Source organism: Thamnophis sirtalis, unplaced genomic scaffold, assembly GCF_051295495.1.
Source record: "Thamnophis sirtalis isolate CommonGarterSnake01/CBP01778 unplaced genomic scaffold, rThaSir2_p1.2 scaffold_13, whole genome shotgun sequence".
Taxonomy (NCBI): Eukaryota; Metazoa; Chordata; class Lepidosauria; order Squamata; family Natricidae; genus Thamnophis; species Thamnophis sirtalis.
In genome coordinates, this window is record NW_028261393.1 from 44,644,842 (window position 1) to 44,659,379 (window position 14,538).

The 14,538-nt window shown below is 40.2% G+C and overlaps 1 protein-coding gene across 1 annotated transcript in view; it reads left to right on the plus strand.

The window, feature by feature from the left end:
- The first annotated feature begins 12,784 nt into the window (after positions 1-12,784).
- The window catches only part of LOC106548733 (connector enhancer of kinase suppressor of ras 2), a 217,428-nt gene continuing 215,674 nt past the window's right edge, over positions 12,785-14,538 (plus strand). The window contains exons 1-2 of the mRNA XM_087727105.1: positions 12,785-12,836; positions 13,174-13,337. Coding sequence (XP_087583231.1) covers positions 12,785-12,836; positions 13,174-13,337 — 216 coding nt within the window. The remainder of the gene's footprint in view (positions 12,837-13,173; positions 13,338-14,538) is intronic.

The window sequence follows — 14,538 nt, forward strand, 5'->3', positions numbered from 1 at the left end:
TCCCTAGTCTGCCCTGCTCTCCGCATAAAACAGGAGCACCATCTTGAAAGGAAGATGAAAAAGCTCTTTCTTTAAAACTATTGTTTTATTCATATGCAAGCATATGCCACTTTTATCAAAAACTTGCACTTATCCAAGAAGCAGCAGACTAATAACATACCAAAATGAGAGAGAGATAGTAGGGGAGGGAGGGAGAGAGAGAAAGAGAGAAAGAGAGAGAGGGAGGGAGGGAGAGGGAGGGGGAGAAAGAGAGAGAAAGGGAAGGAGAGTGGGAGAGAGGGAGGGGGAGAGAGGGGGAGGGAGAGAGAGAGGGAAGGAGGGAGAGGGAAAGAGAGAGGGAGAGGGGGAGAGATTTTAGTGCCTAAGTATAAAGGTGGAAATCCATTTTCAAGAAACAGCTCTGGTGGTTAGAATACAGTATTGCAGGCAAACTCTGCCCACAGACTGACATTCGATCATGACTGGCTCAAAGTAGACTCCTCCTTCCATCTTTCCGAGGTTGGTAAAATGAGGAGCCAGATTATTGGGAGCAATAGGCTGACTCTCTGTAAATCGCTTAGAGGGGGCTGTAAAAGCACTGTGAAGCGGTATATAAGTCTAAGGGCTATTGCTATTGCTGACACAGGCAAACTCTGGCCATAGCCTGCAGTTCGATCCTGACCAACGCAAGGTTGACTCAACCTTCCATCTTTGCGAGGTTGGTGAAATGAGGCGCCAGATTGTTGGGGGCAATAGGCTGACTCTATAAATCATCCAGAGAGGGCCGTAAAGTGCTGTGGGGCGGTATATAAGTCTTAAATGCTATTGCTATTTTATACGTGCCCAATGTGAGACTTACCAGAGCAGGTCCCAGGTCCAATAAATCAAAGGTTTGGGGTCTATTTGCATACCGACCGAGGTTTCCAGAAATCACAGCTCTGATTAATGTACTTTGTGCTATTAAAGGAGCATCCGAGCAATAGCAAAGTGATCGTCTGAATTGAGAAACATTCAGGAGAAGAAGAAAAAGTTAAATTTGTTATGGAGCTTAGAAAGTCCTGATGAAATCAGCAAATTTGTTTTCTGAATCAAGTAATTGGGATGTTCCATGACATCACCATTAATTCCCATCAGCCATTAAAACCATTTTCTCAGTTCATGCACTTAATTTTCCTACCTGTTGCCCAGCTAATGGAAATCAATATTAATGGTAATGTGCTAAGAAAGCATTGGTGATTACACCATTGGTCCATCCGCTTTTCCCTTCCTTCACTTCCCTCCCAGCCAGAGGGATGTTGAAGGTTCTAAATATGGTTAGTTTGTGTGTTTTTTTTTCCTTTTCTGGAACAAAATTTGCTTTAAGCAAGAGATTAATCTCTTTTTGCTTCCAGTCTCCTTGTTATTCAGCTTGTGATTAATTTGTTTAATTCTCAGCAACATCAAGAGACGTGGCAAGTGGCAAGGAAGGGTGGAAAATAGTTATGTTCCCCCCCCCCATTGGTGATATTCAGCATATTCTGACACTTACCTCATTGCCAAATTCAATAGAAAGCAATTAACTCCGATCTGAAGCTTGACATAAGAGGCTAAATAATTCACCAGCTTGAACAAATATTGTCATAAGGGCCCATGATGGGATGCCCATGCTACAATGTGCAACGTTCTATTAATCATTGCTTGTGGCTTGTTCAGCTGAGTTCAAACTTGTGTTGTGTCATGGCTTAAGGAGGGGTGGGAATACCATGACCTGGGTTTTGCTGATCTAAAGAAAAGACACCGAGCAGCAAAAATCATGAATATTTCATGTTGCAACTGGGATTTGTAGGCTTCGAATGCCCAATTTTTATAAAAGTTAACTGGCAAAGTCATTCTCCAAGTAACCAAGAGTTTAAAAGGATTTTTCATGGCTTTTTAAAGCCCTCTTCTACGTTCTGGGAGAGAAGCTGATCCTGGAGGAAAGAGAAGAGATTCAAAAAGTGGATATGACGAATGGGCTGAAATGAATAGGATGACATTTCACGAGAAAAACATTAAATTCTGCAACAGCATAGAAAGCATAAAGGTAAAAGGTGAAGGTTCCCCTTGTACATATTACTAGTCATTCCCAACTCTAGGGGGCAGGGCTCATCTCTGTTTCAAAGCCGAAGAGCCAGCACTGTCCAAAGACGTCTCCATGATCATGTGGTTGGCATGACTAAATGCTGAAGGCGCACAGAACGCTGTTACCTTCCCACCAAAGGTGGTCCCTATTTTTCTACTTGCATTTTTGTATGCTTTTGAATGGCTAGGTTGACAGAAGCTGGGACAAGTAACAGGAGTTCACTCCGTTATGTGGCACTAGGGATTTGAACTGCTGAACTGCCAACCTTCTGTTCAACAAGCTCAGTGTCTTAGCCACTGAGCCACCATGTCTCTTAATATAGGAAGCATATAAGGCACATTAAAGAATGATGGGGAAGAATTTGCCGTGCAGCGTTTCTTCCCAAATCTTCCTTTTCAGTGTCCCGTACCCCACCACACCTTCCAATACTCCACTCTCTAGATTGCCTTCGTCTTTGAAGATTAATGCTGAACAGAGACAACCCTAAAATTTTATTCAAGTTGACAAACGTTAGTTTCCTTTGGTTTCCTTTTATAAAATAAGACAGAAGGTTGACAGACCCCAATGGGGAAATGGAAGTGTTCTTCCTCTTGTTTAGTAACATGTTTTTTTTTTTACCCAGCTATACATTAAAAAAACAGACATAGTTTTAATGGCATTATTGTGCCCTTTTATTTACTTTTTTTAACCATACCCCCAGCCAGAAACTTCACTAGGGAGCTTTGCCTAGATTAATGACTGAAGGGGTTAAGCAGTTTGTGGCAAAGTGGCCAGTGTCAAAGCCTAAGACTCGGAACAATGTGATACCTATAATTTAAATGTCAGCAGTCCTTACAAAAAGCTAGCTATCATTTTGCGGTTGAAATAATTGTGGAAATTGCTTAATTAATTGAAAGAAGTCAACCGGGTATCTGATATTATAAAGGGAGAGAGGAACGTTTAACAAGAAATTGTTAAGCAGGTTACTTTTCTTTTGAGAAGATGACAGACAGACAGGCAGACAGACGGACGGACGGACGGACAGATGGATGGATGATGGGTAGAGAGATGGATGAGATGGAGGGATGGATGGATAAATAAATATTAGATACAATAGATGGATGGATGGATGGATGGATGGATGGATGTTAGATATGATAGGATGGAGAGAGAGAGATGGATGTTAGGATAGATAGATTAGATAGATAGATAGATAGATAGATAGATAGATAGATAGATAGATAGATAGATAGATAGATAGATAGATGATAGATAGATAGATGATAGATAGATAATGAAGATGGGTGGGTAGATGGATGGGTGGATGATAGATATATAGACAGAGATAAAGATAGACAGAGATAGACAGACTGTGTGGGTGTTTATATATTCTAACCAATGTATCAAAGTCTAGAGACTTTTTTAAAATAATGACAGACTGTATCTATGACACTTATGCACATTTTAATGAAACAAGCAGCAGGTTTTGGAAGCTCTTTATGAGGGCTTGTGAAAGCATGCTTTGTACCGCTAATTCTATTTGAAGCGGGACACAAATAATGGCTCCTGAGTGCACTTTGCATCAGTGTCTTCCATTTTCACAAATTCGGCCTTTTCTGCCTTTTTCCTTTTCAGGCTGGAACATCCTGGGTTTTAGTGCATTTTGCAGAAAATCCTGTTAATTGTTAATGAGTTTTGAGTCTGGGGAGAAGAACCTTATCCTTCCCATGGAGGGAAAAGTAGATGTTTTTCTTTGTTGCTTTCTTCTGGTATTCTAAATGAAGAAACTGCTGATATTTCAGCACAGTAAATTGCCCTGGATGAAGTCTTCCAGAAAATTATTTCCAAGGAAGGAAGATAGGAAGGAAAGAAGGAAGGAAGGGAGGGAGGGAGAGGAGGGAGGAACTAAGGAAGGAAGGAAGGAGGAGAGGGAAGGAGGAAGGAAGGAAGGAAGGAAGGAAGGAAAGGAGAGAGGGAGGGAGGAGGGAGGGAGGGAGAGGAGGGAGGAACTAAGGAAGGAAGGAAGGAAGGAGGGGAGGGATGGAGGAAAGAAGGAAGGAAGGAAGGAAGGAAGGAAGGAAGGAAGGAAGGAAGGAAGGAAGGAAGGAGCATTACAATATTATTATTAATCCAACCAGAGCCTAATCTTGAGTGGTGCACTAACTGAATAACTTACCTTGCTAAATTGCACAGTGTTACCTCTCTAAGGCAAAAGAACAGGTCTGCTGAATCACATTTCCTTCTCACAATGGCCAACCAGATGTTTCTTATCCCACAATCAAATGTTGGAGATAGATCGCTTTCTTGCAATTGAATGCTGCCCCAAATCTGGAGCTAGGACTACTGATAGCATGAAGAATGGAAGAAACATGTAAATACATCACCAGATATATCCGTTTCCCTAACTCAATACAATTGACACATATAATACATACATGCAATGTAATTGAAACATTATAATATAATATAATATAATATAATATAATATAATATAATATAATATAATATAATATAATATAATATAATATAATATAATATAATATAATATAATATAATATAATATAATATAATATAATATAATATAATATAATAATATAATATAATATAATATAATATAATATAATAATATAATATAATATAATATAATATAATATAATATAATATAATATAATATAATATAATATAATATAATATAATATAATATAATATAATATAATATAATATAATATAATATAATTAAAATATAATATAATATAATATAATATAATATAATATAATATAATATAATATAATATAATATAATATAATATAATATAATATAATATAATATAATATAATATAATATAATATAATATAATATAATATAATATAATATAATATAATATAATATAATATAATATAATATAATATAATATAATATAATAATATAATATAATATAATATAATATAATATAATATAATATAATATAATATAATATAATATAATATAATATAATATAATATAATATAATATAATATAAAATACATACAATACTCTTCAAGGCTCAGTTAATAACGTCAATCTAGTTCCTGGATTAACTCATTCTCTGGACTTGTACAAGAGTCTATGCTGAGAAAAACCTAACCAAGATTAACACTAACCAAAGCCAGCCTCCTGTACAAATTCCAGCTCTTCAGTTAATCTACTCACACATCCTATGTGGAGATAATCTAAGAGTTTTTCTGAGTCTCTTTGGAATGCCTGAAGCTGAAATGTAACCTCTTATAGGCAAAGTACATGTAGTCCTTGACTTACAACAGTTCATTGAGAGACTGTTCAAAGTTACAACGGCACTGAAAAAGTGACTGATGACCGTTTTTCACACTTACAACCATTGCAGCATCCCCATGGCCATATGATTGAAATTCAGATGGTTGGCACTGACTCTTATTTATGACGGTTGCAATGTCCTGGGGTCATGTGATCTCCTTTTGCGATCTTCCGACAAGCAAAGTCAGTGAGGAAGCCGAACTCACTTAACAACCGTGTTACTAACAATTGCAATGATTCACTTAACCACAGTGGCAAGAAAAATCGTAAAACAGGGTGAAACTCAGTTAACAAATGTTTCACTCAGCAACATAAATTTGGGGCTCAATTGTGGTTGTAAATAGAGGACTACCTGTAATTTTTTTTTTCAGAGGCCTTTACCTTTCCCTAATCTCCACGTGTTCCCAAGAAGTTTAGAGGGATGGCAGAAAGAATGAATGTTTCTAAATTTAACAAATTAACAGGGTTGGAAGGGACCTTGTAGGTCTTCCAGTCCAACCCCCTGCCCAAGCAGGAGACCCTACACCATTTCTGACAGATGGCAGTCCAGTCTCTTCTTGAAAGCCTCCCGAGATGAAGCTCCCACAACTTCCAAAGGCAACTTCTGTTCCATGGGTTGATTGTTCTCATTGACAAAAAAAAAATCCTCCTTATTTCCAGGTTGAATCTCTCCTTGTTCAGTTTCCATCCATTATTCCTTGTCTGGACTTCAGGGGCTTTGGAAAATAGCTTGACCCACTCCTCTCTATGGCAGCCCCTCAAATATTGGAAGGCTGCTATCCTGTTTCCCCTGGTCCTTTTCTTCACTAGACCAGCCATGCCCAGTTCCTGCAACCGTCCATTGTATGTTTTAGCCTCCAATAGCAATAGCAATAGCAGTTAGACTTATATACTGCTTCATAGGGCTTTCAGCCCTCTCTAAGCGGTTTACAGAGTCAGCATATTGCCCCCCAACAACAATCCGGGTCCTCATTTTATCCACTTCGGAAGGGTGGAAGGCTGAGTCAACCCTGAGCCGGTGAGATTTGAACCGCTGAACTGCTGAACTAGCAGTCAGCTGAAGTGGCCTGCAGTACTGCACTCTACCCACTGCACCACCTCGGCTCTATGTCCCCTAATCATCCTGGTTGCTCTCCTCTGCATTCTTTCTAGAGTCTCAACATTTTTTTTATTGTATGGTGACTAAAACTGGATGCAGTATTCTAAATTTCTTCTCTTCTGGCAACCATTGTTCTTCCTCCACCAGCAGCACCCACATTGTGAAGTTGCCTAGTCATTCTGGGGTTAGGCAATCTAGAAATTTGTTGAAGGAACAAACAAAAAACAATGAGCGCAAATATCAGAAAAAAGTGTGTTCCAAGCTACCCTGGGCTCCGACCTCTCCTCTTCCTTTTTCAGTCCAACCAAAGATGGTCTTGCATAGAAAAGAAAGGCTACGCACCTTGCGTGCCATGATATTTGCAAACAGATGGTAGACACTCAGCGAGCAAGACCTGGCTTAATGAACGGTTGAGGCTGAATTACTTGGACCCCTCCTCCTCCTTTCCTGAATTTCCCCGTGTGAAATCTGGGCATTATTTGAAGGCACATTTCAGCTAGGGCTCGAATGCCAGAAAATGCAGGAGATGATGGACCTGCCAAAACAGTGGTGGGATAATTGTGAGGTTTGCGTAGGGCGTGGTGCATTGGCAAACCTGCAGTAGCCTTTTCAGTTCTCAGCCTATATCATTACTCACTCAGGAGCAGGGGTGGGTTCCTGCCAGTTCTAACCTCTTCTATAGAAGAGGTTCCACAAATCTACAGTGCCGTTTAGAACCGGTTCCAGTTCCCTCCCCCCACCCGTCTGCACATCATCAAAATGAAGAGCAAGAGGAGGAATTCTGGGAGTTGAAGTCCACAAGTCTTAAAGCTGTCAAGTTTGAGGGGAACCTTTACCTATTGGCATTTCTAAATTAAAGGTCTTCCTAATTCAGGTGTCTTCCAGATACTGTATGTTGAGCATAAGTTGCCCAGATGTCTTAGATAGCAACCTCCAAGAAAATTGTACTCAGATGAGAAAGGCTATGTCAACTGATTTACTTCCATGTTGTACAACTGGCACTAAAGAAAAGTAGCAGTATCTACTAGTATAAAGCACAGGAACGGTCAACCAGTGGTCCTCAGGCTGTATGTTGCCTCCAGATACTATCTGTGTGGTCTACAGAGATACCTCTGAAACTGGCAAATAGATTGCATAGTTTCCTATCCTTCTGAGATGACATACATGAAAACTGTACTATAAACCCCAAAGAGATACATCAGGATTAAAAATAAGCATCATGCCCATGGTGTGATGCACACTCATCGTGTGGCCCTCAGCTCTTTCCCCCCAATGTTATGTGCATCTTTGGCCATCTAGGGTGGCCTGTCTTTGACCTACTTAGAGAGTCACACTTCAACTGCTTCCAAAACCAGTCCAGCTTCATGAGTCCAAGTTCTATCCAATATCCTTAATATGAGAACTGAAGGAACTTCTTGGATGAGAAGTTAAACATTTTCAAGGGGGAAAAAAAGTCCAGTTATCTTTTGGAAAGGGATCTTGGAGTCCTAGTGGACAACCATTTCAATAGGAGCCAGCTGTGTGCAGCAGCTTCCAAAAAAGCCAACACAGTTCTAGGCTGCATAAACAGAGAGATAGAATCAAGATCACGTAAAGGGTTAATATCACTTTATAATGCCTTGGGAAGGCCACACTTGGAATCCTGCATCTAGTTTTGGTTGCCACAATGTTAAAAAAAAGATGTGGAGACTCTAGAAAGAGTGCAGGGAAGAGCAACAAATATGATTAGGGGACTGGAGGCTAAAACATATGAAGAACGGCTGCAGGAACTGGGTATGTCTAGTTTAATGAAAGGAAGGACCAGGAGAGACATGATAGCAGTGTTCCAATATCTCAGGGGCTGCCACAAAGAAGAGGGAGTCAAGCTATTTTCCAAAACACCTGAGGGCAGGACAAGAAGCAATGGGTGAAAACTAATCAAGGAGAGAAGCAACTTGGAACTAATGAGAACATTCCTGACAATTAGAAATTAATCAGTGGAACAACTTGCCTCCAGAAGTTGTGAATGCTTCAACACTGGAAGTTTTTTAGAAGTTGTTGGATAACGGTTTGTCTGAAGTGGTGTAGGGTTTCCTGCCTAAGTGGGGCTGGACTAGAAGACCTCCAAGGTCCCTTCCCAACTCTGTTATTCTATTTATATTCTAAAAAAGCACTGTTGGGACAACCATCACCTGGATGATTGAGAATCTCCATAGACCAATATTCCCAGATTTATCTTTCTACTAGCCCATATATTTTAGCCCATATATTTTTCTATATTTCTGTAAGTCTTCAAAGTTTCTGAAGATAGAAGCCACATTGTTTTCATTGCAGATAGATTCATCCTGAGCACTGTTCCATGCATTCTATTGTTTGACTGTTCACCGTCAGATAATGTGACGGCCACATTTTCCAACAGTGACTCTTTCTGTTCCTTCTATTGTCAGCTGCCATATTGTTTGAGCCATTAAGTAGCTGCCTTCTCAAAAAATACCCCAGGGAGCTATAAACGAGCAGCCTTAGTCATAAAACCCACCAATTTTGCTTTTCATAATAGGCGTCTCCGACATAAAGGCATATTTAGATCAAACAGCTACACATAATTTCCTGATCAGCGCATGGAAGATGAGTGCTCAGAAGGGGATCTGGGAAAAATTCCTTCTGAAGACTTTAGCGCAGAATCGTTGTAGTGGGTTTTTTTTTTAAAAAAAAAAACCTCTTTTCACCCGTGTTCTCTTTCCTGGCTCCTACTGATATCACGTCTAGCATGTTTTATCAAGTGTTCTGTGAGAGTTTTTATAGACATGATGGCTTCTCATGCTTCATTAAAGATGAGTGGTTAACATTTAGAGAGTTGCCATTCTAAAGAGTCTTATGCTTATCTATATATGTTTGTAGATAATGAGATAGATGATGATGATGATGATGATGTTGACGATGATGATGAAGAAGAAAGATAGATACATAGATGATAGTTTGATGATAAATGATATTGATGATAGATAGATAGATAGATAGATAGATAGATAGATAGATAGATAGATAGATAGATTAGATATGATAGATTGATAGATTGATAGATGATAGATAGATAGATAGATAGATAGATAGATAGATAGATAGATAGATAGATAGATAGATAGATAGATAGATAGAAGATAGATTGATGATAGATGATAGATTGAGAGAGGGGGAGGGAGGGGAGGAGAGAGTTTGATAGATGATAGATGATACAGACAGACAGACAGATGACAGATGATGATAGATAGATAGATAAATAGATAGATAGATAGATGATAGATAGAAAAGTATAGATATATTGTAGCTGGATGATAGAGATGGATAGACAGACAGACAGACAGACAGAGAGAGAGAGAGAGAGAGAGAGAGAGAGAGAGAGAGAGAGAGAGATAGAAGATTGATGATAGATGATAGATTGAGAGGGGGAGAGAGGGGGAGAGAATTTGATAGATAGATGATAGATGATACAGCCAGACAGACAGATGACAGATAGACAGATAGACAGATAGACAGATAGACAGATGATAGATGATTGATAGATGATAGATGATAGATGATAGATGATAGATAGATAGATAGATAGATAGATAGATAGATAGATAGATAGATAGATAGAAGATAGAAGATAGATAGATAGAAGATTGATTGATGATAGATGATAGATTGAGAGAGGGGGAGGGAGGGGAGGAGAGAGTTTGATAGATGATAGATGATAGACAGACAGAAGACAGATGATGATGATGATAGATAGATAGATAGATAGATAGATAGATAGATAGATAGATGATAGATAGATAGAAAAGTATAGATATATTGTAGCTAGATGATAGAGATGGATGGATAGACAGACAGACAGACAGACAGAGAAGATAGATTGATGATAGATGATAGATTGAGAGGGGGAGGGAGGGGGGAGAGAATTTGATAGATAGATGATAGATGATAGATGATAGACAGACAGACAGACAGACAGACAGACAGATAGACAGATAGACAGATAGACAGATAGACAGATAGACAGATAGACAGATAGACAGATAGACAGATAGACAGATAGACAGATGATTGATAGATGATAGATAGATAGATAGATAGATAGATAGATAGATAGATAGATAGATAATTTATTCAATTTTATCCCACCCATTTTGCTATTTAAAGGAAAGTGGGTGGCTTACAATGCAATAAAAATATAAATATAAAATTATTACAAATATAAAATTCAAGAATTAAATACAGGCTAAAACAAACAATCTACGGACCTGCCTAGAGTAGCAACTGTGTCTTTTCTGGGTGGGTGGGTGGATGGATGGATGGATGGAGAGGTGGATGGAGAGATAGACAAATAGCAATATTTCAAATTAGATGGCAATCCTGAAGCCTCAAAGATGGACTCCACCTCGGAGTTCTGCCTTCTATGGGTGCATTACTTGGAACCCTGACATTAGTCTTGACTCCTGTATCAAGTTTTCACGTCAACATTTTTGGAAGTGGCTTGCTCTCGCCTTCTTCCTAGGCCAGAGAGTGATTGGCCCCAAATCACACAGCAAGATTTGTCCCTAAGGTGGGACTAGAATTCAGAATCTCTCCGTTTCTAGTCCAGCGCATTTAATCGGTGCACTAAACTGGTTCTAACATAATATATAAAGACCATCGTGAAGAGTTGTTGGAAGACTGAGGGAAAATTCTGTTCCTCTTTACACCTCTGCTCACTTTCAGCAATAGATAAATATTAAGAGATTTTGCAGATGATATCCTGGATTTATTTTCTTCCATAAAGCCAACAAAGTGGTTGGCTTTATTACACAGTTTATATCAGATGATCACAAAAGAGAAGAAAAAGTAAATATCAGGCTGATCCTGAAACTGCCTAGCCGGGAATCTTTCCCTCGACTTTCCCCAGAGTGTGTCGTGAGGTAAAATAGCTACAAGATATTTTTTGGTTTAAAATAATTCAAAAGAATCCAACTACAAACCAGGGGTGGGTTCCGGATTCTTTTACTGCCGGTTTGCTCAGAGATGCACTTTGCGTACATGTTCACATGCGCAATAGTGAAAAAATAGCTTCTGCACATGCGCAGAAGCAAAAAAACAAGATGGCGGCTCCTGTGGCGCCTAAAGCGATATTACTGGTTCGGAGACTTTCCTCACCAGTATGCTTTCCTTATCAGTTGCTACTACTGAGCCATGGTTCGGATAGTGGCATAGTGGTTAGAATGCAGTACTGCAGGCTACTTCGGCTGACTGCCAGAAGTTCGATTCTCTACAAAAGATTTTCCAGAAGTTCAATGGGCCACAAACAACATATAACCAAACCAGAACAAAACAAAATCCCAAACCCCATCTAACAGGGGGATCAGCCTTCACTCCTCTCCAATGTTGGGAACAATATCTAAAAAACATTTTTCTAAAAATTAAATATTTTCATATTCAATAATTTTAATATGAAACATTAATAGCGTCCTGAACTTCAGGGTTGGAGCCATCTGGATGTCTGGAGCTGAGTTTACACCCAGAACACAACGGATTCCTCAACGCTCTTATTCTACAATTCTTCCTTTCAATTCTTTATTTCAGTTGAGTGCAATTCTAAAAACCTGCAAGTAGGAATATTAATGCATACGCTGTTATATAATAAAATAAGAACAATAACAAGAGAAAAACTGGAATAATTGAATAATGACAGATTGCAACAATATAAATATGTATTATTATTAGAAATATATAAGTTGGCAGAATCAGAGGTGGTATTCATCCGGTTCAGACCGGTTCCGCTGAACCCGTAGCGGAAATTGCGGGTGGCTCCGCCCACCCAACTGGCCTCTATGCACGCAGAGCCCTCTCTGATGGCACACAAGCAGTTGGCCCCACTTCAGCTCTGCTGCGCATGCGGGCTCACCTCCCGCCGGCCAGCTGGTCTTCAGGTCTCTTCAGGTCTCTTCTTGCTTTTGAATGGCTAGGTTGGCAGGAGCTGAGGGAAGGACAGGTGCTCACCCCGTTGCATGGAGCTCAGGTCCCAAACCTGGACTGTCAGATTGCCAACCGACAAGCCCAGTGTCTTAAGTAATGAGCCACCGTGCTTTCCAAAAATAAGATGTGCAAGAGGGGGCATGCATATGCACTGGGGTGGGGCGCATGTGCAGGGGCACATGCGCATTGCAGTTTAAGGTTTTGGGCGTGAATGTGTGCATGTATTTTTGTGTGCATGCTTTGGCCACTCAGTCCAGAAAAGGTTAGCCATCACTGCTGTATGGCATCCTATTTAGGTACTTGTTTTAGCCAAAGCGCATGTGCTGAAGATCGAGAGCATGCGCGGATGGGGCCCACGCGAGCGAAGCTAGTACATGCATGCTTACATTTGCAAACTGGTAGGGAAGGTAAGTGAATGCCACCCCTGGGCTGAATGTAATAACTATGATTAATTTTGTTAATTTTATTTGTATTAGAATGCCAGGTGCCACACCGTTCACGCATTGTAAAAAAAATTAAAAAAACCTTTTTAAAAAATAAATAAAAAATAAAAACCTGCAAGTAAATAAAAATAATCATCTTGGCTGGTTTTTTTTTTTTTTTTTAAATCCACTGTTTGCACTTATCCAGATGAAAACCTTCTAGTTTGAAGTGTGAATGTTTTCTAGCTCCAACTGAGTTGCGGTGAACCAACTGAGAACTGTTCTTCTAATAGCTGCTATTGTCATTTTCTAGGTCTTGACGACTGCCTGCAGCAATACATTAAAAACTTTGAGAGAGAAAAGATCAGTGGGGAGCAGTTGTTGCACATCACTCATCAGGAGCTGGAAGAATTGGGAGTCACTCGGATTGGCCATCAAGAGCTGATTCTAGAAGCGGTTGATCTTCTCTGTGCGTTGGTAAGTGGATCCTTTCCCTTAGATCTTGGCTCTGCTCCGATCTTTGCAGCTTTACCCCAAAAGGGGAGGGAAGGTTGAGTTCACTGGACAGGGGGGAAAAGGTACAATTCCATAAAATATTCCTACAGGAAGGCAAATATATGTGTCCCAGGATAATGTTACAGAATCCAATCTGAGTTATTCTCCAAAGCACCTGAAGGCAGGACATTATCCTGGGACTGGACTACTGCAATGCGCTCTACATGGGGCAGCCTTTGAAGAGTATTCGGAGACTACAACTCGTCCAGAATGCAGCCGCACGAGCGATTGTGGGTGCACCTCGGTACACCCACGTTACACCTATCCTCCGCGAGCTGCACTGGTTACCGATCGGTCTCCGGATACGCTTCAAAGTGCTAGTCGTAACTTATAAAGCCCTTCATGGTATTGGACCTGGGTACTTGAGAGACCGCCTGCTGCCAATTACCTCACATAGACCCGTTAGATCGCACAGGGTCGGCCTCCTCCGGGTTCCGGCTACCAGCCAATGCCATCTGGCTACCACCCGGGGGAGGGCCTTCTCTGTAGCAGCTCCGGCCCTTTGGAATGAACTCCCCGCGGAGATTCGGACCCTCACCTCTCTCCAAGCCTTCCGGAAAGCCGTCAAAACCTGGCTGTGCCGGCAGGCCTGGGGTTGATGAGTTCCCCTCCCCTCTCGACTTGTATGGCTGTATGACTCTTGTGTATTTTAATTATGTGTATTGTGTTTGTATCCCCTTTTCCCCTTTTGAGTTGTTCGCGGGCTTGAGTCCCTCCCGGAGAAGGGCGTCATACAAATAAACTAAATCTTAAATCTTAAGAAGCAATGGGTGGAAACTAATCAAGGAGAGAACCAACTTAGAACTAAGGAGAAATTTCCTGACAGTGAGAACAATTAATCTGTTGAACAACTTGCCTCCAGAAGCTGTGGCTGCTCCAACACTTGATGTTTTTAAGAAGATGTTGGATAACCATTTGTCTGATTTGGTGTAGGGTTTCCTGCCTAGGCAGGGGGTTAGTCTAGAAGACCTCTTACGTCCCTTCCAACTCTGTTATTCTGTTCAGAACACAAAGACAAGACAAAGATTCTATTTGACGGCCCAGTAAGTGGCAAATGATGCTCAGAGAGGCATGAAATTTAGCAACTCTCCCGATTACATCAAGATGGAGAACATCTAATACA